The sequence below is a fragment of the Glandiceps talaboti genome, chromosome 4, assembly GCF_964340395.1.
Source record: "Glandiceps talaboti chromosome 4, keGlaTala1.1, whole genome shotgun sequence".
Classification (NCBI taxonomy): Eukaryota; Metazoa; Hemichordata; class Enteropneusta; family Spengelidae; genus Glandiceps; species Glandiceps talaboti.
This window is the reverse complement of record NC_135552.1, coordinates 21,087,824-21,115,112: the sequence shown is the minus strand read 5'-3', so window position 1 is coordinate 21,115,112 and position 27,289 is coordinate 21,087,824. Positions and strand designations below refer to the sequence as shown.

The window sequence follows — 27,289 nt, the reverse complement described above, 5'->3', positions numbered from 1 at the left end:
TGTTGGTGATAATGTGGTGGAGTGGGAATATCATCCTTACAGTACAGTGGTGGCATTAGTGGGATCTGACAGCTGTGGAATATGTGACAGTGGTGGTAGCGGTGAGATGCCATCATCACATAATGATGCAAAATTTGGTAAATTGCAATGATTTTCTTTGGGAAATCATTCATATTTCTCACAGGAGTAAACCCGTGCTTCAGTTCGTGGGGATTATCTCTAGATGCGTACCTGATATCCCTGTCCAAGTCCAATGTATACATAGCCACGCACCCATTCATCTATCTGTGATCCACTGATTGATAACCGAGTCATAGTCACATTATCATATGCCAACATGACTTCAAGAGTACCGGCGTTAGTACCAGTCATGTGGTACCAGAACTCGAGGTGACAATTTGGACCCGTTTCACCAATTACAGGACTTATTATCTGAGCCGTGTCTGTGTACACACCTGGCGAGTTGTCAGCAAATAGATAGTGTCCTATATGACACGTAGAACAGTAGATATAAATGAAGTATATTAGCATATTAATCTACAAAACCAGATGTAAAGCCAACGTTATTTAAAATCAGCCTTTTGATCGTTGTTCCAAAACACTGTCAGAATGCACAATTCTAAGCTGACATACATCATATACATACAATCTCCGGTTTGATCATCTCTCTTTCTAAGGAAGGCGCCCAGCACAAAGATGCAAACAAGTATTTTTCCTAATAAATTTATGATAATTTTAAAGCGGCCCTTACAAATTAAAAGTCACACTTTACTCCTTAACAGCCACACCATAATCTTTCAATATAGGACGTGTTCTTTTGATCATCAATATACATATATATATTCCAACTGATATAAAATTTGAACCTTTCATTCATAAGATATTGCCTCATTTCAGAAAACAATGTCTTGTGCAAATGACCCAAGCTCGTAAAAGCTATGTCAATAAGCTTTATAGGACATGTGCACTAGTCATCCGATTATGTTAAGGACCTTTAACAAATTATTTGACCTTTCGAGAGTGCACTACAGTATCATGATATTGCTCAGTTATCAAAAATCATGAATAAATGCAAATAACCCATAAATACGTACATACGGTCCCTATAATGAAACATGAACGTTTTGGATGCCCTTCTCCTATTTTTGTTTGAAAACATTGATGCCCTGCCCGAAGATCCTCCCTTCTGGATGTTTTGAAAGATTTGTGTACATTCCCTTACCATCACCAGAGTTTGTAGTATGATCTATAGCTGGCCTATACTCTGATTGTCTCTTCGTTTTGCCTTGTTTTTTGTCCCATACGAATGGTGGCATGGCTGCACGGAAATGCCTCCTTGATGGACTGTAATAAATACCAGTCCATCCACAATCACCATTTTCAAAGTTGCAGGAAGTTTTGGCTGTAACAGAATGATAAGTGCTTAGTCAACCAAACAAACAAACAAACAAACAAACAAACAAACAAACAAACACCAGCAAGTCACCATCGATCTGATGCGATGTTAGGCATAAATAAAGTAAACTTAACAAACCCGGTTTTTGTGTTAGATAGATAGATAGATAGATAGATAGATAGATAGATAGATAGATAGATAGATAGATAGATAGATAGATAGATAGATAGATAGATAGATAGATAGATAGATAGATAGATAGATAGATAGATAGATAGATAGATAGATAGATAGATAGATTGATTGATTGATTGATTGATTGATTGATTGATTGATTGATTGATTGATTGATTGATTGATTGATTGATTGATTGATTGATTGATTGATTGATTGATTGATTGATTGATTGATTGATGGTGGTGGTGGTACTCTTCGATCAGTTGAATAGCTGATTGGTTTGCTCGATGAAGAAACCTGGATTCACTAACTACACCATGTTTGGCACATCACTGGAAGAAGTTAAAGAAGTTAATTACTTGGGCATTACACTTCAACACAATCTGAAATGTGATCAGCAGACACGTCATGCAGCCACAAAAGACACCAAAATACTAAACTTCACTCAAAGAAACTTTCATCACTGTTCTAGGACTGTCTGTACAAAACCCTAGTCCAACCACACATTGAATATGCATCAGCAGCCTTGAATCCAAGAACACATACGTCAGTCCCAAAATCACGCGAAGTAGAAGAACCAACAACAAACAACTTGAAATGTACCACTACACATCAACCCTCTACATTCAATCCTTCTTTCCTGCCACGATATTATGGAACAACGTACCACAAATTATTGTTGACATTCAATCTTGTGAGACATTCAAGACCTACATAAGAAACCAACACCCCACAAGGTCCGATCCATCTAAATGCGCATCGCCACCCTCCTCAGAACCTTTCAGTTATAGTCCCTGGTGGACCAATTTTGGAAGTGAAGACTACAAGGTACAAGGGACAAGAAAATAAACTGTACACTTTTAAAAGTAAATTCTTGTTAATAACTCACCACATTTGACTTCTTCTTCGCCATCAGAACAGTCATTAATGAAATTGCAAACTAACTTGGCTGGTATACATCTACTATCGGCTGTGCAGAAAAATTCTGACCTTGCACAGGATGGATGTGGAGTAGGCGAAGGAAGTATCGGCGGTGGTGTCGTTGGAGGCGCTTCTGGTAAGACAGCTACAGAAGAAACAGACCGACAATTCCACAATAAGCTGGATGATATATGTCACAATGTCAAGAAAATATACGTACTCTTGAATATACTACCTAGACACAGAGTCGCTGTTGTGGCATTGCATAGCCATATGGATATCTGGTTTACCTGCTTTATTTACATACATGCATTAGATAGAGTTGGCATTGATAAGTAAAACAAGTTTCATGGTAAGGCCAAATAAAAAATATAGTGCTATTCCGATATTAACCATACCGACCCTAGTTTAAGCCCCCGCCCCTAAACATTTTGTAGCATGCAAACCGGTCAACTAGTATCAATTTACTTCTATTTTCGTGTACACCTTCATCCCCTTGCCTCATATGTGGTCACGTGTTTTGGAAACCGTATTCCAGAGAGAAACCAGAGGTTTTTTAAGACTATAACTGAACCGTAGCGTATGTATAACGTGTTCTACTTAACTATACTTGTTTTAATTTACTTAATTCTCTTACACTTAACTTCATCAAACTTTCACGGAAGTATTGTGACCGACAAGTATATCTTATCTTTGTGTCGAAGTGGTTTTAAAGTTAGAGTAAAACAAAATAAAATTCCAACCTACCCACCGTAGCTTCTGAAGTCGTGTTATCGGAATATTTTGCCTAATCTACACACAACTTGATAAGGTATACTTTTTACAGAGGTCTACCGTACCAATGGATAAATGGCAAAGTATGCAATGGTGAATGTGGTGTGCAGAAAGTAGAAGGTATTCAAGTGTGCCGATGATAGTATAGACTGAAAATATTAACGCTGATATGAAGGAACAGATTTAGAGACGTGATGAGGGTAGTATCCAACGAATTGAAAAGTTTAGACACTTTTAGTTTATCATTTTAGACAAACTTACATAGTGTGCTCAGTTCACAGCCTGGTGTGAGGCTTATGTCATCAATAGCTAAGTTACCATAGTAACTGTCACCAAGCATTCCTTCTATAACGATCTGCAAATTAAATATACCATTATCTCTGTCAGATATATACTTATGTGAATAGGGTTAGTACAAATCACATTTTTTTGCTAACCTAATTACATAGTGAAGAACAAAAGGAATGGGGGGGGGGGAGTCATATTTTACAAATCGATTCTCGGGGAGGACAATAGTTCAGAAAATGGTATTTTTAGGGAGGGACACCTTTTAATTTAACTGACTATATTATGTAACTTTGCATTATTTTGTGAATTGTTACATCCTATCGCTGCCAACAGTGCCAGATCTAGATCTCATTGTTTCCACATCCCATCACTGCCACTAGTGTACCATTAGGCCAGAACATATGTAACATACTGAGCTTGGTTTCCTCCTTCCCTCATCGCCACTTTATACGCTCCCTATATCCCAATATCATGATATCGTTACATGAGGTAGGCCTATCTTTTATCTGCTAGAGGATTGATATGATTCGACTGAAAATGCAAAACTACTGATTATCATATACATCCTAAGGTTCCATGTTTGCCAAATAGAAAGTGACACAGTGGATATAAATAAACAAATCTAACTTTAAAAAACTCTACGTCTAACCCTAACCCTGGATACTAAGTACATGACCTCTTGCACTTCATATTTCTAATATTAAGTACATTCATAGATCACTTTCATGGGTGATTTAAACAGTTCCCAATCATTATTACACATTACAGTCCTATTGGGACTTGCACCGTTTTCATAGATGATCTAGCCATTCATTGTTTACCCGACTCGGAAGTCGTACATGTAAGCATGGTGTATCTTACCATAGTGCAGTCAGTGATTTGCATTTTAGTTGAAAGAAGACAGTCACTTGAACAATTATTTTTCAGCTGTATTGTAAATGTACACAGCAGTAAATAAGTAAGGGGCAGTTTACAATTATAAAGACAAATATTTTTGTGAACAAAAGTAGTCATCTTTGAACGGAAGACTACAAAATTACTTAAAGAAATTATAGTTACCTGGAAGTCGCTACCAATATTGATAACAGCGTCAGCTAAGTCCCAATACATGCCTTTTTGATCGTTATACTGCCACAACACTGTCTGGCCTTGATCGGAGTTATTGTAGATTCGAGTATAAATTGTCAGTTTACCTATATGTTCACCATACATATGATGAAACACACGAACCTATAACACATTATAGATGAACACATGTAAATATGATATATGTTTCCGATAACAATATATATTACCATTATTAGACACTGTGTACCCCCGGGTGTGCCCTCTAAACCAATTTGATGCGCACACTATTTCACAAACTGACACAGGCAATTTCTAGTGACGCACCAAACTTTGGTGTTTCCCCATCTCTTACTATGTGGTGACTTACAAGGAATCCCAGTTATTCTTACAAGAAAATTTGGCTATAGTCTGAATAAATATTAAAATATCGAGCATTGGCGATTACTTAATTGGCATCGTGGCTAAACAATGAACCAAAAAATAATTAGGGAAAATATTAGCAATTGGGTAAACGATAGTTCAAAGAGCAATTTATAGCAGTTTCTGCATCGTCTACTTATCACAATACGTAGCTACAACATGTAAGTGTATTTCTATATGTGCAGTGTTTTGTACATTCTATAGTCCTAGACTAGTCAAGTGACTGTGTTTCTGTTTGTAGTTATACGACATGTTTTACAGTTGTTTCCATAGACAGATTATAATGTCCTCAACCAAGAACTATCGACATCAATGTTTAAACTTCACTTTAATACAACCAAGATCGGGGTTGTATGGAAAGTGTAGTCTACATAACATCATTATAATTGAAACAACCTTTAGTTTTTTGCTTTGAAAACGCCGCTCAGTTTAAGTGCCAGGGTGCCGACTTATTGGGTGTTTAGTATTTTTTGAGACAGATCTTGCAACATTGTATCATTATAGTTGATAACATTTTATACTTTAGTCAAAACAAATCTTGATATGAAATCTCCAGTCATGATTTGTTTACCAAACACAACAACCCTGTGGAGGTTGGGTGACTTATTAGTGAATGCATGAGAATGATACACACTAAGCAGTATTCAAAGGCAAAAGAAACACTTTTGGTTCAATTATAATGACGTTGCGTAGCCTACACTTTCCATACAATCCCAATCTTGGTTGTAACTTGTATCATATAATTTATCTTAAAAGTTTCTTTCCTACCGTGCATGTATCAGAAGTCGTACTCTTATATATCGGACTGACCAACTGAGCTGTTCGTCCATACCCATTGTATATCCCTTCTATATACATGTAATGACCTACAAGAACAAAGGTCAATCGTTAACATAAACACTTTCCTATTGACAAAATAATGGAACTTTTAAAAAGCAAACTAAATTTAAGAAATGAGAAATGATGTACTGAATTGAAACGAAATGACCTCCCCCTCCCTCTCTCTCTCTCTCTCTCTCTCTCTCTCTCTCTCTCTCTCTCTCTCTCTCTCTCTCTCTCTCTCTCTCTCTCTCTCTCTCTCTCTCTCTCTCTCTCTCTCCCCCTCCCTCTCTCCCTGAAATGATATATCATGTAATCTAAGATGCATTGCAACCGATTCATTGTTCTTTTAGTACGTTTAATAATATCAAGACAATCTCAAAATAGTGACGAATTCAAGAGCTACCTGAGGAGTTGGCGTATGTGTGGTCGTGAGGAGGACCCGTACGTTGTCGTGGAGTGTCGCCAGATGCCCATGTCCAATCAATTTGATCTGTATCTGAGGGTTGGGTCCATCCGCAGGTGCCGTTCTCAAAATTGCATATTGTGTAGGAATCTACAAATAGTGATTATACGTAATCTTAATTCAAGTATAACGGAAGGTTGATGTGTAAAATTAAACGTAATGTGAGTTCACACTTATTGTAATACTCGTAAAAATCATGGGATAGCCGCACTTTTCTTAAGAATGCTAAAAAAATAGAATATGCCCCTATGAAATTTTAGAATTATTTATAAAATTATTATTAACATTGCTTTCTTGTGATTGCTTTCTTTTTTATTTCAATACATCAATAGTTTGTTAGCGTACCCAATATCTTTGCCATGTGGAAAAAATTCAACATTTTGAAGATTTCCGGGTTACATTTTCCATATCCTGGTCAATATCTCCATTCTTATGCCTATTTTATGAATCTTTTATGATGGAGACTTTATAATCGACGTTTTTCAAAACAAAAATAAAATTGGTTGTTGTCATGTTTATTTTTGCACTAACCAATGAATTGTATGTAAAATCTGTAAGTATAACCCTGCTAAATTGCTTTACTTTCCCTGTCCTCACACGTGGTGGCGCTCTACTAAAAATCCGTCACATGCGATATTCGTACGATCGTTTTCTTCAATCAGTGACAACATTTTTGTCACATTGATCATCATTAGTAACATGTAAATATTCAGTAAAACACTTTCTCTTGTAGACTGGCAAAGTCGTGATTTATCTATTGATTTTGGAATGAAATCCCGCGTGTCCGCCAAATCTCTCGTGATTACAAAACATTCGAGGCGTTTTAATCAGACTGGACACTTCTTTTACAGGTACCGTAGTCAATCGGTACCGGTAATTACACTAGTTGTGAGAATGATTGGCAGGTGCAAATCCCAATCAGGGTGCAGTATCGTGTTTAACATAATGCGAACTTTCACCTTTCAATTTACCGCCACATTTTACATTGTAGTATAAACACCTGGAATTCAAATATATTACAAGAACAACACTGATGTCGGTTTTCATTTTTACACAGTTGTCTGCTGCACCGACCGAATGTTACTAGACACTGTCCGGAGCTACTATTCCGGTAAAGATATTTTTTTTATCAATTTCAAAGGGAAGTCACCTACATTTCTTTTTAAAGTGAACAATATCTTTACCGATATTGATTAATATCGTCATTAGCTAGTACTAATGGGAGTGATCATAGAATGCACCGGTGACAACAATAGAAAATAACACTATTTGGACATGATACTAAAGCACTGTGATAAAGTGTCATTGGTGTGTGTGTATGTACTGACCGCATTCCGCATTACGTTCGTCAAAGCCATCACCGCAGTCATCATCTGAGTCACACACCATGTTTTTATCAATGCAACCACCTGTAGTCGTACATCTGTACTGGGTGGAATCACAAGGACCTTGTGGTTGCGGTATAGCGCAGTCTATGAAGGCGATGTCATCAATTGCTGTCGCAGCATCGTATGAACTGTACCGCTTTTTATTCAGTTTTATCTGTGTTAAATATACAACCATATTTTTTTATGGAAAATGTAAAATCAATATTTCGATGAAAAATTAAACAGTCATGGTTTGAAACTGAAAAATAAAAAATGCTATGGATATCGTATCGAAGAATTATGGATGTAAATAATAAAATAATTATTGACACTAATAATAACAATAACAACAATAATAACAATAACAACAACGAGACACCGACTATGTCTATGTGTGGTCCGTTTGCATGCTGTGTAATAAGATTTTGAATTTACGGATGTTAACTTCTGATTACAACAACACTTGGCAGTGAACGAGCAAGATTTAAGAATTTACAGCGGGGGGGGGGGGGACTGAGCAGAAACCATTTTTCGCAGCCCCCCTCCCCAATACAATGGACATACGAATTTTCATGCCCCCCCCCCTCCCCGATGTACACATCTACAATTGTATGGTAAAATACATTTTAAAGTATCAGCGGCAATCAACTTCAGCATGCATATAATAAGAGTTTTCTTTACATAGATGTGGGTTTTGCAAGAAGAAATCACCACATTGGGATGTAACCTATACCTGAAGATACTTAGAAAGCATGGCGTCCCTTCAATTTTGTTTTGGGGGAGAAACAGCATCACGATGGTGGGGAGGGTGTGGAAGATGTCACCTTCTCACGGTGAGCACTTGTTTTGAAAATAATGGTATGTGGGAAACCTTTTAGAGGCATAACATTTCAAAACCATGCACATTCTTAAAAGTCATAAGTACTGAAAAGTTGTCTTCAATACCCATATTTTACTCTCAGTGTATTATAAATCTATATGTGTTTTCTATTATAATTCTATATACCAGCGCTATATATATGCAAATAATAGATACTCTGTATTATCGTAAGTTTGCACACCTGCCAATTCTCTACTTGTCTACCAATACCAATAGTTACTTGATTCCACTGAGGACCTTTTCTTCCATAAAAATCAAACATTTTATCTTGGGTGCTGTTTTTCCAAAGCCACACTTCCATGGTATGTGGAACACGTCCATCTTGATACCACCAGAAACTAAACCTGCACTTAGAGGCTGCCGATGAGAAGACGGGGCTGTAATATTCAGCCGTTTGGTATGGATATGTGTACGTTCCATTAACATCAATGTACACATAGTAGCCTGTATTAAAGTGAAAGCATTTGGTAATCAGCTAGCTACAAGGAACTCATCATGAGTTAATGTATGGAGGAGTAGATATATGATGAATAAACATACACACTAAGTAATCTCAATTTGGCAAACAAATGGAATGCATCAGTGAATTAAAAAAACACGTTTTTTTTATAAAGACTTCTACCTGCTAAAAATTGGAGGAATTATTGCTTTGAGACGAATCATGGTAAATCACCTCTACCGATATCATCAAAAGGTTGACAGAAAATTACCTCAGCTATATATTATCGAAATTTTATATTGAGGGTTTATAAAAGGGAGAAGATATACATAGACTAAACGTTTGTCATTTTATTAGTACTTATTCTCCTGGTTACTGATACATTGTTGTTGTTGTTGTTGTTGTTGTAAAGATTGTCGTTATCAATAGAAATTTGTGGACTAAGTCTGACAGACTACTAAAATTAGCCGACATCGCTCAATTCAAACTTGCTCACTCAAATAATAACGAGAAGGTGTGAATGGTCACATTGCACCAGGCGAAGGTAAGTTATCGTGGCATTATTTGACCTCAGACCACTAGTGGTCTGAGATTTGACCGACATTGGACTTGTATTTGGTCTTCATATCGGTTTGATTTTGTCGTTTTGGACGGAAGACCCGTCACGTGAAGTCCTACGACATAACGGTAAAGATTCTCGCAATCAAGAAATAGTATGTAATGAATGTAAATCTTTCACAATTCGCAAAACTGAACAATCAATTGAAAATGTACGTAACTCAAAACGAAAAATCATAGGAAAGCGTAGATTTGAAAATAAAGCACGAGTAAATCTGCATGTGAATGCCTAGTTCTGAATAGAAACTAATAGAAATGGCGTTAATTTGAAACTTCAGACCACCAGCGGTCTGAGATGAAACTTACCCTGAGCATTGTTTTTAGTATGATCGAACCTTGGCGCTAAGTTTGGTGTCAACTCCGTATCTGAAGGACGCCCTCTAAGCCAATTAAAGTTATCATTTGGGGTGTCTTCATACCAACCGCACTCGTCATTGCTGAAATCACATGTTGCAGCTGATACAGAAAGGAAAATAATAATTTACTCTAAAATTTAAAAAAACTATATATAACTATATATACTACTTCTACATCCCCACTGTGCATGGCACCTATGTAATTGTTTTATTTGCATTATACATGTAAGTTGTCTGAGGGTGTGTAATAAATGTCATGTTGCATGAGTGAACCACCAAGCCTATGTAATTGTAACTATATAAAGATTTGTTTCTTTTATTGATTATTATTTTGTATTCAAGAAGTCTTTATGTAATGTCTGCAATGAAGTCATTATGGTAGCTAAATAAATATCGCATTTCTGTGTGTATAGTATATTTCTCTACAAACAGTCTATGGTTTGACGGTCATACTTTGAGGGAGAAATGTTGATCCCTAAAATGGGAAAAAATTATTACACTTACGACAATCAGATTCGTCGGAACCATCTGCGCAGTCGCTGATGAAGTTACAGTATAATGAGTTGTCCATGCATTTATTATCTGATTTGCAGGCAAATTTACGACTACCACAATTCTGAGATGAGGTTGGATCTGGGGAGAAATATTACGTCATTAATATTGTATGATTACCTTAGCAACCAACATTTTGCCTCTGCTGCGCTAGAGGCCATTTTTCCGCGTTCGGGACGAGAAGTTTTTATCTATTCATTTGTTCTGCTACTTTCAAGTTGCAGACCCGATGCATTCAAGTTCATGTGTTTTGTTGTGAGTTACATCATGTTGCATCTTAGGAGATAAACCAAAGTTTTCGGAAGTCAAATTGACAATTTTATTGAAAAACTTGGAAAATATAATACTCACGTTAGGTAGGGATCTAACACATCCCTTACATGAGTATGACAATAGAGACCATGATATTGATTTTTAATTGCACGGTCTTTCATGTTTTATCAGTGTTTATATCGTGTTTGTTTGTATTGATTGATTGATTGATTGATTGATTGATTGATTGATTGATTGATTGATTGATTGATTTTTTGCTTGCTTGTTTATATTGTATATTATCAAAAACAGAACTAACTGTGCTCTAACTGTAATTGTAGACAGCAGTTTGGAAAAGCGTTTGTTGAATATAAAACAATGTTATAACTTGAATGGTTATATCACATGTATCACAATATCAAAGTATATCAAGTATACCATACATACAATCTGATTAAAATCCGATGTGGTGAAAGCGGCTAAATGTTTTATTTACCTCTACTTCCATCGTTTTGTGTCGTTTGTTTTTGTTCCGAGTGATCGCCGCTTTCACCCCTACATCGGATTTTAATCAGATTGCCCATACATATTAAGTTACAGTGTAATTTCTAAGTCGGCATAGTGCCAAGTAAAGTTCAGAAGATACATCACCATGGCGACGTGTAAAATAATTCATTGTTTTGAAAATAACTTCTACCGAACCAGAATATTTGTTTACAATTCCGTTACATCGACATAGCGGGTGATTGATGCTGGGTTGTGACATGGAAATTCGATGACGTTACATACAAAACAATACTATAACTAGCTGTCGTCCTTCACACAAAGCGAGAAAGAGGGGTGGACGGCCGTTGAAGGGCGTATCGGACTGAGCTTTGCACCAGTCTCCGGTTACCGAAGGTCACCTGCCACTATGTATGGGCAATATTAATGTTGATGTAGGAGCCCAAGGGTCATAGTTACATTCTACTAAAGGTCTCAAGTATTATCTGACCTTTCGAAACTGGTCTTTCTAACAGTCTGGTGTGCGTGTATGTATGTATGTATGTATGTATGTATGTATGTATGTATGTACGTATGTATGTATGTATGTATGTATGTATGTATGTATGTATGTATGTATGTGTGTGTGTGCGCGTGCGTGTGTGTGTGCGTGCGTGCGTGTAAACGCAAGTTCTGGATTTATACTTTATGGTGTACGATGTCTGACGATGTTATCGTAGCGTAGACATCAAATATCATTTCTCCAAGTAGTTCCAACGATATCCTGTAACTCTAGAGCAATGAATGTACAACAACACAGTACAAGAACTCGTCCACCCTTTCACATATTGTATACGACATTGCGCCCAATTAATTGGGAACACTGCTTGTAGCTATCCAAGATATACAAACTAAAACAAGCGACATGTTGGATGTAGAGAATAACGTTTCTGACAACTTCTATCTTGCTGTGTATATTTTGAAGATTGCCAGTATTTACAATATCTTGATTTCAAGGTGATAATTTATCAGCACACAACTAAAGCACTGCTACCACCTGTCACATCTACCTTTTTACACTCATCATTTTTTGCTGCTAAGAGATAGCCAGTACACTTGCTAATGACTACAACCGATCAAACGCCCCGAGTCAACATCCTTATATATCTACCTAGTGTAACAGAATTAGAAAAAGGCGTGGGCCTATAGCTGTTTTCAGTATGGAAGGTGTCTGTTGCTTAGCCGTGGAAGTCTAAGCAAAGTTTTCCTATTACATTATTGAGACTCTACAACTGTAAACATTTTGGAAGGGTTTGTCATCAAGCTTTCAATGCATATCATAACCATAATAATTAATACCAGCTGGTATGTATCGTTTAGAGGCTGTAAAGGGAAATCTTCAGAGTTCACAACATTCCTATTTAAACCCGTGACACGTGCGGTTTGTTCTAATGAATTCTAATGATACATTATACCAGTATACATTTGGGGGGCCATGCTGTGTAACATTCAAAGAAGATGGTGTAAGGTCTCCACTACATACTTTCCCACACTGATATTGAAAAGTGTAAGAACTTCGGCCCAGGGAAAAGGGTTATTCTCGAAACGTGAGCGTTTCCATTTGATTTCCACCCCAGGCCCGTATTTTAGAAAATGGAATTAGGGAATCGAGGGTGAACAATTTTACTTTGAATCATTGCATTATCTAACTTTCAAACTATCCTTGCGCGACTCCACCTTGCACCCAAATACATGGGTATTATACTCAAATACAGTACAAACCATCTCCAAAATTCGCACCAGCCAAGAACAAGAAAGTAGTGCCACAAATTTCACACTAAAAGTGTTGTATTACTAAGCCACAGTATGCAGACATTTTACCCCCTTTACAGGTCGTCACTGTGTAGTCATCACATCAAAGAGCTTTTAGTAAAATTTCAGAATAACTCAGGACTTGCAAATAAAAATGATTAAGAATAAAAATAAAGATTGGAGAACATTCATCCCGTGTGTGCTGTGAAGCTAAGCCAATTTTGTAAACCCAGACAAAGTGCAGACAACATGACGTAAGGTTATTTTAGAGGCATGCTGTATTGATAAAACGAATATTCAAAACTTGAGCCAATGTAAAGGCGTCCTCACTATCAAGTGTCCTTCAAGTGTGTCAAAAATGATAAAAACAAGACTGTCGCATTCGTTACCCCAGTGCAAAATAGAAGTTTCACACTGTAATGTTGAATTTTTTAAAAATGTCAGTGTATCGAGCAACGTTTAGTTTTCAGGGCACCATATTCGATGTCCACTAGTATGATCAAGAAGTGGATTTGTTTTAGTACCGGCATTATTCCCCGATCTACTTCCCATCCTACAGAACATTGCCAGTAACTTGATACTGGAAGTATGCATATGTGCCATTAACATCTCAGTAGCAGGCATGGGTCATGGAATGAATACACGAAGTGTAATGGAATAAATAGGATAGACTATGGAATTGTTATAACTTACCTATCAAACTGACACAAAGTAGTACAATTATGACACGTGCTTCCATCTTTGAATCTTCAATCCAAGCCCTCGAGCTGTCATGTAAAACAACGGTTCCCTTGGAACTGTCTTTATGTCACTGGCGTACAGGACCAAATATGACGGGAAAGCTGCGAAGTCTTGTTATTGTGATTCACTAAGGGGCGTTTTTCATCCGTTATAAAATGGAGAATTTTATCGTTCGATAGTTGGATAAAAGTACACAACTTAAGCAGTGAATCACTTCTCTTCACAAAGGACGTAAAAGAAAGTGGTACCAATAAATAAGGACGGTCTGCTTTCACAACAACAAAAACAAACAGACGAAATTGCAACTCTTGAGTGGAAGTAAAAGCGAGCTTCACGTTTTACTAGTAAATATCACTTGACAGTATTTCGTTGCTATCATTTGAAAAAAAGCTATATATGCCCCCAAGATGTTTACCAAGGACATTGGCACGTTGGACCACGTTGATTGCTTTACATAGTAGGTCTTTGTTTTAGTAGTGTGGGGATGTGTTTAGTTTAGGGAGAAACCACTTAGAAAACGTGCAGAATTTACGGGGGTGGGGTGGGCTGAGAAGAACATTATTTTGATTTTCAAAGACCCCCTTCCTCTCACTCTCCAAAAAATTCCATCGCTCCCGAAATGAACCCAAGAATTGTCGTAACCCCCCAAAGGAATACACATATTATTATATGTGCAATTATACGTAACACCCCTCCACTTCCCGCATTTTGGAGATGTACATTACATCAATAGTAAAAAACAATGGCAATTGACTTTAGCGTCCATACATGTGGGATTTCTTTACCAAAAATGGGGCATTGCAAAGAGCGATCTCGCATAGGTCTGTAACCTATACTTAGCTGATACTTAACCAGCAAGTTCCCCCTTCAATCGTGTGCAGAAACAGCATCCCCATGATCGATTTTGGGGAGGGTGTGGGATGGGGTGTCGGGGGCGGGTGTGTGATACGCCTACCATGATGAACACTTTTTTTGAAAACAAGGACATGAAGGAGGCCATTTAGAGACATAAAATTTAACACCATACACATTATTTGAAGCCACTGAGTACTTGAACATTGTCGTCAAGACCCCAATTTTACTCACAGTACACTTTTATTATATGGCTGTATTGTCAACATTGTAACTGATTTGCTAAATATCTATTCATTAAAGGCAGACACACACATTCGACGAGACTATAAGATACGTCGTGGTGTTCAGCCCTATCAGGCTTCTTAACTCATTGTCCAGGAGTAGTGCTGGCTGATAGCGTGGCACGAATGTCTGTATCTTACAGACTAACATTCGACTGCCTCATAATCAAATATATGGTAGGTAAGTGAACAATTTTGCGAATGTACATGAGAAAAGACTGCTCTTGAGGTTTTATTTTGTTCATTGAGTCAATATTACACTACACACAGAGAGAGAGAGAGAGAGAGAGAGAGAGAGAGAGAGAGAGAGAGAGAGAGAGAGAGAGAGAGAGAGAGAGAGAGAGAGAGAGAGAGAGAGAGAGAGAGAGAGAGAGAGAGAGAGAGACCTACACAAATGTACATTATCATGGCTTTCACCTGCCTAATAATTAAATATGCTTAAGAGCTAAATGTGGCGAAGCGGCAAGAAATCTTGCAAATGTGATCGGTAGACGACCGCTCTTGAGGTGTCATTTCGTTCAATTTCAAAATATTAGAATTTTCATCTGACACCCCTTGCCTTAACTCTGCTTGTTCCCTTATATGGGTTGTAGAGGGAGTAACCGTGTACGATTGTTTAAAGAAATACAACACATTTTGAAATTACTGAATTACTTTAAATATATGTATTTGAGCGAGGTCAGTAGCCTTTAGCAAATGATTTATAGTAACACGAACCACTGACGTGTGACCATTCTAATAACTTGTCAAACCTGAACTTATAACAAAGTTTGGTTGCTGAAATTCATGACAATTGCTTAATTTTCCTATCGATATGGTTGAATCAACTTCTCACCTCAACAGTACACCGACAAACAATTGCCATGAAGTTTCTCATGCTTTTGAAAAATGATGTACTTCATTGGGAAAGTTGTTGCCGATTTTAGAATTAATTGGTAAATGGTCAAATTGGCCACATTCCCGAAAATAATCACAGTGGAGAAATTCTAATTTCCAAAATTAGTTGATTCATAAGTAACAAGTAACAAGTGTTCTTTTGATTTTGGTAATTGCTAGAAAAAAAACGACTGGACGTGTTTATTTACAGTGTGTACCACAAGAGGGCGCAAGGCTGACCAAACTATAAATGATCATAGGTATGTCTAACCTCATAGAAAATATCTAAATTCTAATAGTATACATAAAGGGACCAATTATCCATATTTTAACTCTACCCCAGTTCAGCTCACTGGTGGAGTCCATGTTATTCTTACACAAGTATATTTTACACTCGTGATAATAATCTTAGACAGTACTTAGATGTGTGGTGACGTTGATAACTAATAATGGTTTAAATAATGAACCAAGGATCCAACAAGATACTGTCGATGCCATCTTTGCACTCATCTCGATTGATATGTAAATATTATATCAGTCCTCCGAATATTTTCGTGCCGTGATACTTATTAATAAGTAAACACTATCTTTGATTTGCAATTCATCTCATTCTGTCTATTGACTGTGATTTATAAGAAATATACAGGACAGTTGATATTGAAAACCTGTCCCACCTTTACACCAGATGTAAACTGAATGCCTTCTGTAAGGGCAAAGTGTTTAGATTTTCGTTCCTACACACAATCCTTGTTGGAATGCAACAGAACATATATGACATATAATTGTTATGTTTGAAGTACATACACCAAAATTTATTGAATCTTAAGAGCGCACTTGTAAGATATAGCCTAATTACTGACACTCATTAATTATGCACAAGTCGTTAAAACTAAAAGCTAAATCACAGAGCTTTTCAGAACATGTGGGATTAGTTATGTTTGAAGTATGTATCAAATTAATAGAATTTGAAGTATGCATTTGAAGATATAACCTAATTACTGAGAATCATTAATTATGCAAATGAATCATCAAAACTAAAAGCTACATCACAAAGCTTTTTAGAAGCTTTGCACTTTCTTATTATATTAAATTCGAAGGGTGCATTCTAAGGTACAGCCTAATTACTGAAAATCATTAATTATGCAAATGACTCACTAGAACTAAGTGTTACACCAGCAAGCTTTATGAGACGTGCACCCAGGCGTCATGTGAATATACATACCAAATTATACGGAACGTGATGCTTGCACATTTTATGTATAGCCTAATTACTGGAAATCATTAATAATGCAAAATTAACACTAAGGAAAATATACGAACAAGCTTTTTAGGACATGTACCCTGTCTTATGTTTGAAGTATTTGCCAAATTATATTAAATTTGAAGTGTGCATTCTTAAGTTATAGCCTAATTAATGAAAATAATTAACTATGCAAATAAGTCATTAAAACTACAAGCTATGTTATCAAACTTTATATGGATATAGCGTAATTACCTAAAATCGTTAATTTAGTACATAGCTCTTTTATATTTATGGCATGTTTACCAAACCCTAATCAGTTCTAGCCATTATCCTACAAAAATAGGTGCACCAAATTTTGTTTGAATTGAGCCAACTGTTTTTGGAAAAGAAACGATGATACATACATACATACATACATACACACATACATACATACATACATACATACATACATACATACATACATACATACATACATACATACATACATACAGACAGACAGACACCCCCCTCACACACATACTTTTCATCTCTAATATATAGACATTGTAGCATAGTACGATGCTATATTTAAATCAAAACAATCATTATGATAATGTACGATGCTATATGATTATATCCGAACTACTGTAGTACAACGTAGTTATCTGAAAATCTACGACAAGCGACTTACCTCTACTGAAACGTTATATACGTATCCGTGACACCACTCATTTTCACCTTTAAATTATATAAAAGTGGGTTTAGGGTTAGAGTTCAAATTCTATGTATTTAGTGAACTAGTTAGAGTTCACAGAACGTGGTCAGTGTATTTAGTTACTGTAACTAGCAACTGTGTTAGAGTACACACAATGTGTGGTCTATGTATTTAGTTAACTAGCAACTGTATTGATCTCACCGGTGTTCAGGTGAGTAAGCTTACGATCTATGAGATCGGTGATATCAATGCTGGAGAGGGCAGATTTGAAACTGTCTATTGCCTTTGCTTGTTGAATGGGTAATGGTAAGAGATTCCATTCTGGAATTGTCCGAGGAATAATTGGATGTTTCTAACAGTTTTTCTTATTCAATGTAATTCTCAAGGATCTGTCGATGTTGAATTTCGAAGCAAAACATTTCTAACAACATAAATTTTGCTTTCTCATTCTTTAAGTCGTCGTAATGTTGGAATTCTCCGATATTTATTTGCACTTGAAGAAATTAACATTTGTTTTTGAGAATTCTACACTGTGACAGGGAATGAAATTATTCGAGCATATTTGTAAGGGTGGCCCTATTTATTTTGTTTCTCGTTACCTGACTGACCCAAATTTTGAGTAAAAAAATATTTTTATTTTCGCTCGCCTTAATATTTTGCGGAACAGCGTCCTCTCTGGAAAGTATAACCAAGTGTCGACGTCTTCTACAGTCGTTGCGGCGACAACGACACTTGTACACGAACAAAGCATTCTTTTAGGACGGAAGTTATTCAACAAAGGGTGGCTGAAACACACCAATTGTGTGGAGAAGCTGGGGAAGGCTTGTTAACAGGAATCCAATAAAAAGACGATAGATCGACCGATCGACCCATAGTCGCCATGGAAAAGTGCATCTAGTGCAAGATATGGGGTTGAATCGGTTTTATTTTAGCTCTCCGCTACGTAGCGAAGGTAGCGAGATTCAAAACTTACTCTTTTACATTCAGACACATTTTACGAATATACATTAAATATCAGACTGTATTACCGTCATGTTTTTTGCACAAAATAAAAGGTGTACATCGTGTTACCCGTGTTTTATCTCTGCACTCTTTTGTGGCCGTGGAAGTACGACGAGTCACCACTTGCGTTACAAACAGACAGCCCTGATCCTGACAGTCATTCTAAACGATTTAGATTCTAAACGTACCCTTTTACATTCCAACACATTTAACGATTATACATTGAATATACAGTATTACGGTTACACTAAAAGGTGTACATCGTGTTACAACCGCGCTGTATCTCTGCACAAATTTTCTCCATGGAAGTACACTGCATGAGTAAACAGGCCTTGCGTTGCGTTATAAACAATACAGAACCTTTATCAGCAGTTATGTGTAAGCTGCGTTGTATAGATCCTAAAACAAAAATATGCAACAATTAGATTTATTTTAGCTATAGTGCGATGTTACAACCCCATGTTCAGGGAGACTTCATCTAACCAGTAATTCATAAAAAAATAATTAAAGATAATAAAATCAAATATCTTAGTCACAATACTTCAAGAACAACTCCCAGCTTCTCGCAAATCAATATAATTTTAATTAATTTAATTTAGAAGAGGAGAGCAATTCCCATAGACGGCTACGTTGCATGCACCAAAGCAGTTTTGTGAAAACGATATTTTTCTCAACAGCTCTACGTTCAAATGAGTACTATTGTAGGTGACAGTTCGAAATGAAATAAACCTCACATAAGACGAATGCAATTCACGAGGAAAAGTTATGCCATGCAGAAGGTGTACAAGGTCAGGTCAAGGTAATTGTTAGGGCTGTCGGCTGTGCCCACTGTCGAAGTGGAGATAGTTTATCTTTGACTCAAAAAATAAAGCTGCTTAATAGCTTCAGATATTTGAAAGGGTGTTCTCTAAGCCCTATGAGATGTATATCACAAGATCCACAGCTCCTAGTTATTGTAAAAGTCTGAAACTGTAAACTTTATCAAGTACAAACAAGTGAGAGATTATTACCATATAGCAATTGCTCCCATCACAAGACACAGAAACTGCATGTTTGGTTTTAATCAATACTTTGACTTCTGTTTAAACTTCTATTCACATTTTCAACGCAGAGCCTACATCTTTTAATCCTGCAGGTAGTGAATCAGGGTAGTAACATAGCTACTAAATGTTGTATGACACATACTGTAACAAAGTACATAGTGCTACCGCCTCCTACCTATCTCCATTTATCGCTCAGAGAAATAAAGTTACGTATGGCACATAATCAAGGCCAACAGGCACCTCGTCAATACGATCAAATTGATGGAACAATATCCTCAAAAACTGTAATACTGTCAAATCAGTACATTGTACTATCATAAAATGATGGAGCAATACCCATTACACATGATATAATATAACATACTGTAACAAACTGCGACTGATAACGAAAACCAAGTCGACTTCGAAACGCCTTAAACAATGGTCAACGAACTATTGTTCTGGGCTGTGTCGCCAATTGCTTCCCTACACAATCTAACCCTAATATCAGTGTGGACGACAATCTTGACAAAACAGTCACGTGAGTAACTGACTTTAAGACTATTATAATACCACACAAATTACCAAGTTTTGATTAGGGTTGTTATATACTTCCTCGAACTTCAAACTTGATCTAATAACCATACTGTTGATTATCTGGTAAGCGAAATACCATACACACTTGATGTACATGTAATATTGACAGTGTTAGGACACTTTCCCTATTGCAATATTACCTTACTATCATCTAATAATTGTAACTAATTCTCCATATCTTTTAGGGATAAAAGGGACACATTCCAGACACCTAGTCTTTTGGAAAAGGGGTAGCGATATTCTTATTTCCTTGGTCCGTCGGTAGTATCTATTCATGAGGGTCAATATTTGTGTTTGTTGTTTTCATTAAATCATGCTACACGTCATTATGTCGCTGAATGCATGGATCAGAATAGTTAAAATATATTGATGACATAGATATCAGTCATTGATGTGATTTCAGTTATTTCTTTGTATCTGACATAATTTAAAAACAGTCGGTGGTCGTGTGATTCTGGTATTTACTTAAAAATGTTTTGACAACTACATGGCTGATATGGTCATTCATGAGCAATTATCAACTACTAGTACATTATTGTATTAGCATAATTACCGATGACGATTCGCCACAGGCAATGTCTACCACAAGAGGGCGCAAAGCAGGCCATACTATCCAAATCCCAATAAAAGATCACAGCAGGCATAAAGGGATTAATTATCCACATTATAACCCTACCTCAATAGCCGTAACTGGATGGAGTCTTATAAAATTATACTCATGAAAACCATCACAGATTTTGGTGATTTTGATAAGTAATATAATGGTTTAAACATAGACACTACACGTTTCGTGTATGGTCTATGGTTTAAATAACGAACTAAGGATCCGACAAGATACTGTCGATGCTATCTTTGCACCCATCTCTATGGATATGTAAACATTATATCAGCCCTCCGAAGAGTTATTGATATGCAGCACAGTCTTTGATTTCAAATAAATGTCATTCCGTTTATTGACTATGATTTATAGGATATATACAGGACAGTTGATAATGAAAACAATGAAAAGTAACAGCAATTAATTATTTTTATTTGACAACTTTGGTTTATATGCGTGATAGTGTAAACCATTAGGTATATTATATTATTCATTATATTTTATAACAGACCCTGGCATTAAAGCAAACAGAAATTGTCACATACAGAACAACTGATGTCGTCATCGATTAAAATGTCACATTTGCTTAATTACTGCCCGATACCTCTAAGAGGGTGTGCTCTGTGCATCCATGTAAAGTAGTGGTTTGCATCAGGGCTACTATGCATGTTCACCAGTACTTTTCAAAGTGAAGTGCACACGTTGCAGTAGTTGGTTATTTTTGCTGCCAAATTTCGGATTTTATTGTTCACAATTGGTATATCTAGCTGTGTTGAAATTTCCCTCCCTCCCTGTGTTTTTTCTTGTTTTGATTTCTTTTCTTTACATTTATCTGTCACTTAGAAAGTAACTATTATGAAGTATGTAATTAACTGTCCTCTTTTCTAGTAGCATTTCTTTTACCAGGTACAAATTTCATACAGTTTTGTGCCAGGTTACATTTTCTCTAATACTTTTCCTGTCTATTTTTTCCACTGTTATACATTGTAAGTGATTGGTTGGAGTTCAACAAAGAATTTCCATTGATGGGGACATACCGATCATGGCCAAATCTGCATAGTAAGGTCACTTCCTACTGTAACAGTGTGTTTTATTTGCAAGAAAAATACCACAAAGGAAACAAGTAATTGTAATGTCAATATCAAGAAAGAATCGCAGTTTTGGTGTAAAATTGATAGTGCTTTTTGTCTAATACAAACTTTGAATATCACAGTTTAATATAAGGATTAAACCGTGCCTTGTCTTTTACACAACTTCCAATAATTTTGAAAACTAGGCATTACTCTCGGGTGTTTTGTACTTGGATGGAAACATGCTGCCTGTATCCATTCCGTACATTGGGTTGTCTATGGCATTTGCGTCTTGTCCCTTCTGTAAGAGAAATTGAAACAGAAACATTCAACATAATCACAAATTATGAAATTACAATGTTGCATGATGTGTCCAACATTCAACAGAATAGCTAACTACATCATAAGCATAGTCGAGTTTTTCTCATTTCAATATTCATACTTTAAGGAAGGAACAATCGGTCCCACATTCCACACAGTCACCGAGGTGTGCATTCATACTATAGTAGTCGTTAACATAAGATTTTACCTTTCTGATATTTGGTCCCGTTTTTTCATAAACACTTCTAGAATAGTAGACGACACTGGCGACTCGTCTATTATTTGTAGATATGAGTTTTACAAATGTACAATAAGATTTTTTACAAGTAATTATAAAACAAAATCATCTTGCAAATGCTAATTTTTTAAACAACTAAATAATTATCGAATTGTTACGATTAGAGTAAAATGTCTTAAATACTTTGGCAAACACCTTCATGGACTGGGTGTAACTGATTTTGGTGGGGATTTTAACCTCGGTCCTGACAATGTTGGTAGTACACCTATAGGTGTCTGAAAATTTAAGAAAATCAAAACAACAGACTTGCCTCTATTGAAACGTCATATGGATCAGTGACACCACTCATTGTCACCTAAAATATACAAACGTAGTTTTTGTGCTAGTTAACCAACAGTTGCGTTAGAGTACACACAATGTGGTCTATGTATTTAGTTACTGTAACTAGCCATTGTATTTAGGGTACACACAATGTGGTCTATGTATTTAGTTACTGTAACTAGCCACTGTGTTTAGGGTACACACAATGTGGTCTATGTATTTAGTTACTGTGGTCAGCCATTGTGTTTAGAGTACACACAATGTTGTCTATGTATTAAGTTACTGTAGCCATTAACTGTATTTAGAGTACATACAGTGTTGTCTTTGTATTTAGTTCCTGTAACTAGCAATTGTGTTAGAGTACACACACTGTGGTCTATGTATTTAGTTAACTAGCAATCGTGTTAAAGTACACACAATGTGGTCAATGTATTTAGTTAGGGACCGGTCAGTTTCTTCGGCCTGGGGGGACCGGTGGATTGGGAGGGGGGGGGGACACCCTGTTTTTGAAATTGGCAGTGGGGGGGGGGGGGTCATGCTGTTTTTAAAATTGTGGATGGGGGGTCATTGTGTTTTGGATTGTGATAGAAGAAAAAAAATCCCTTTTCTACAATGGCATATAGCAAGTTGTCTGAAATGTGGTACATGTAAATATTTGTTTTTCTCCCTGTTTCTTCCATGATTCTTACTTATTAGTTCAAGCATAACTATAAATATACATATACATGTATTACCTAGCTACCACACTAGTTACAGTACATGTCATGTAAATGCTTGGCTGTTTCACAATCAATGCTTCACTTATATTGCACTTTGGGGCAAAAGTGAACTTGAAGGTTTCGTAATAGTAATCTTCATAGATAGTTTCTAAAAGAAGTTAATCTAAAATGTTCCCTACTCGTCACTATGAACTTGTCAGAAGGGATTAATACACTTTCTATTTGGACACTACATGTTATTGACACTACACATCACCACATCTCATCAGATTCCAGTTTCTATTATACACTAGGTATGACCACCTAAGGTTCTCTAACATACCGGTGACTTTATTTACTATACATGCAATATTAATGCCACTATACCAATGTTACGGGCCATTTTTATGTGACATGGGAAACTCATTTAAAACTTACTTTTACGTTAGCTATTCGAAGCTTGGAAATATTACCTCAAAGGCTATGAATAACCTAAACATTGCCTTAATAGAAGCAAAAAACTGCAGATCTGCAAGGGGAAAACGCCCAAGGACTCCCTCACCCCCAGAGGTCACTCAAGCATTCAACCAACACTCAGATGCACCAACAACCTTTTTACAGTCATAATTGCATTAAACTTTTCTTAGATATTTTCACCCAATTCTAATTTGAGATGATAGTCTTTTAAAGATGTGAAATGTTTGCCAAGGTAGTCTAAAATTGCCTTAAACTCCAAATCTCCCCTACCAATGATACTACCAGTAGATGTGCTGACCTTTACTACATGTAAATAATGATGCCATTTAACTTTTTAAGAACATATTTCAACCCTGTGTGAGTTATAAAGAATAGTTTCTGATACTTGATGGTACTGTCTTGTAAAGCATGGATTAAGTTATTGCTTGAAAGGGTCTGCCTAAAAATTGGCTTTAAGAGTAAAAATCCTCCAGGGCTTCTAGAGGGAGAATCCTTTGGTTCCCCACATGAGGTGGACATATCCCAGTTTCAAGCTCTTCCCCTCTAACTGTCAAGATGCTATCAAAGTATATTTCAAAAATATTTCAACCCTGTGTAGTTTACATGTTGGTGCTGTCTTTCTTGTAAAGCTTGGAAATTATACAAACCTCCAGGACTTCTAGGGGGAGACCCCCTAGGAACCCCCCCCCCACTACATGAGGTGTACAAATCCCAGTCTCAAGTTCTTCCCCCTACCTCTTACTGTCAAGATGCTATCAAACTTAATATTTCAAATACATTTTTTTTCTTTTTACATGTTGGTGCTGTCTTGTAAAGCTTGAAAATTATTGTCTGAAAGGGCCTGAATAGTCTCAAAATTTACTTTTCAGAGTAATAAACCTCCAGGGCTTCTAGGGGGAGACCCCCTAGGACCACCCATAAGAGATATTCCCTGCTCAAGCTTTCCAATATCTTTCACTGTCAAGATGATATTAAACTCCTTTTGGAATATATTTACCGTGTGTAGTCAATAATTACAATTATGATAGTGCTAACCCAGGATCTTATAAAGTAGATGCAAGACAGTCAAGCAGTCCACACTGAGCCACGATAATAAAATACCTGTCATGTGAATATTATGTATATGGGGGGGGGGGGGTCATCATGTTTTAGAATTAAGTGATGGGGGGGGGGGGTCAGCCTGTTTTTGATTTTACAGATGGGGGGGTCAGTGACTTTTTGTCGGCCTGATTTAAGAATCCACCGCCCCCCCCCCCAGGCTGAAGAAACTGACCGGTCCCTTAACTAGCAACTTTGTTAGAGTACACACAATGTGGTCAATGTATTTAGTTAACTAGCAACTTTGTTAGAGTACACACAGTGTTGTATATGTATTTAGTTACTGTAACTAGCCATTGTGTTGGGATACACACAGTGTGGTCTATGTATTGAGTTACTGTCGCTAGCCATAGTTTTTAGAGTACACACAATGTGGTCTATATATTTAGTTACTGTAACTAGCCATTGTGTTGGAGTACACAGAATGTGGTCTATGTATTTAGTAAACTAGCAATTTTTGTTAGAGTACACACAATGTGGCCTGTCTATTCAGTAAGTCAATAGATTTGTCGATAGTCCGTATTGACAGTAATTCTTAATGATCTGGCAATCTTGAATTTATCAGTTAAATTATTCTAACAACATAAATTTTACTTACTCCTTCCTTGTAATTAACGTTATCGTAATAATGGTAGTGTCTGGTATTTTATTGCACTTTTGATTGAAGATATCAGATCTTGTTGAAGGGGACTTGAAGGGGACGGGGACTTAGAAGATCTATGATACTACACAGTGAATGAAATCACTCAAACATGTTTGTAGTAGAGTGCAACACAATCAAAAAGTAAGTTTACAGTATATAATAGGTTGTTTTCTATATTGAATTTAGTTTTATGTGGTTTCAGCAAATGTAGTGCTTGCCACCATATTCTTATTATCGACTTGGAAATGTGCATAATTTAACGAAATTAATTATCAAATTCAAACAGTGCTACTAACATTCAACATTTAACCTGCCATAAGACGTACTAACCTTGTCCTCTGACCGCCCTCCAAAGTTAAAACCACTAAATGACGAGCCTCTCCTGAATAAACAACATTAGACCAGCGATTACAGAAACGTTATGATGATTTACAAAATATGGTCTCCTTTTAGGGAGCATGCAGTATTTACAAGGCGGGGGGGGCTCATGTCTTTTTACATATCTAACAGCATTTAACTCATGTTTGAATAGGGGAGGGTCATGTTTTAAAGAATGAAAGTTGAGGGAGGGCCACTTTTAAGCACAATGGAGTCAGGGAAAGGTCACATTTTATGTGACAGTCCAAACCTAATCAGGCCCCACCCCCTGTATTTACTGAAGGCTCCCTTACCTAGACACGCCTGAAGACGTCTCAGTGTACTAAACGCAGCATGAAGTAGTCACAGTATCACCAAGTGATGCAGACACAAAAGGTAATTAAGTAACGATATAGCAAATGCTCACAGTATCACTCTGTGAACCAGATAGAAGGTCATCAAGTGACCATGTGAAGTAGAAATAGTATCACTAGCACAACCAGATACACTGTCACTAAGTGACGAAATGAAGTACTCACAAATGTGTTAAATAGCTTGTTACTTACTTTGCTCTGAAACATCTTACTCCAAAAATAATTCCAACTATGATTAGAACAGCAAACACCAAGCCTCCAATCGCACCACCAATAATAACCCCAACACCTTATGAAAAAAAATATATATCATTAAAGAAGAAACACTAACACGACAACTTATAAATCAATATCTAATAGAAAAAAATCATTGGATTATTCTTTCAGCATTTTGGGCACTATTCAATGAAATTCAATTTCACAAAATAAGATGGGGGCATACAACTATGTGCAACAGGGTGGGATCCGGTCTATAACTATTACTGACTGTTCCTATTTGTTCTATACCCGAAATAGAATGTTATCATCGTTATGGTCGAGGAGCGTCATAACCATCATTTGATCTCTTAGTCACCACCATGACTTCTGCTGTATGTGCTACACTATGCATTACTATAGGCACTCCTGAGAATAAGCCGTCCTTCTTTCTCTAGTTTGACTCTCTAAACTCTCTAATGTTAAACGAAATACT

At 36.6% G+C, this 27,289-nt stretch overlaps 1 protein-coding gene across 1 annotated transcript in view; it reads right to left on the bottom strand.

Annotated features, from left to right (window-relative positions):
• Window positions 1-27,289, bottom strand: part of LOC144434305 (MAM and LDL-receptor class A domain-containing protein 2-like) — a 56,483-nt gene that overhangs the window by 13,263 nt on the left and 15,931 nt on the right. The window contains exons 18-32 of the mRNA XM_078122757.1: window positions 26,791-26,887; window positions 26,198-26,249; window positions 22,941-22,985; window positions 22,285-22,372; window positions 10,495-10,623; window positions 9,941-10,090; window positions 8,759-9,021; window positions 7,659-7,872; window positions 6,271-6,420; window positions 5,856-5,911; window positions 4,617-4,787; window positions 3,531-3,624; window positions 2,464-2,640; window positions 1,223-1,402; window positions 232-485 (exon numbers count right to left, since the gene is read on the bottom strand). Coding sequence (XP_077978883.1) covers window positions 232-485; window positions 1,223-1,402; window positions 2,464-2,640; window positions 3,531-3,624; window positions 4,617-4,787; window positions 5,856-5,911; window positions 6,271-6,420; window positions 7,659-7,872; window positions 8,759-9,021; window positions 9,941-10,090; window positions 10,495-10,623; window positions 22,285-22,372; window positions 22,941-22,985; window positions 26,198-26,249; window positions 26,791-26,887 — 2,120 coding nt within the window. The remainder of the gene's footprint in view (window positions 1-231; window positions 486-1,222; window positions 1,403-2,463; window positions 2,641-3,530; window positions 3,625-4,616; window positions 4,788-5,855; window positions 5,912-6,270; window positions 6,421-7,658; window positions 7,873-8,758; window positions 9,022-9,940; window positions 10,091-10,494; window positions 10,624-22,284; window positions 22,373-22,940; window positions 22,986-26,197; window positions 26,250-26,790; window positions 26,888-27,289) is intronic.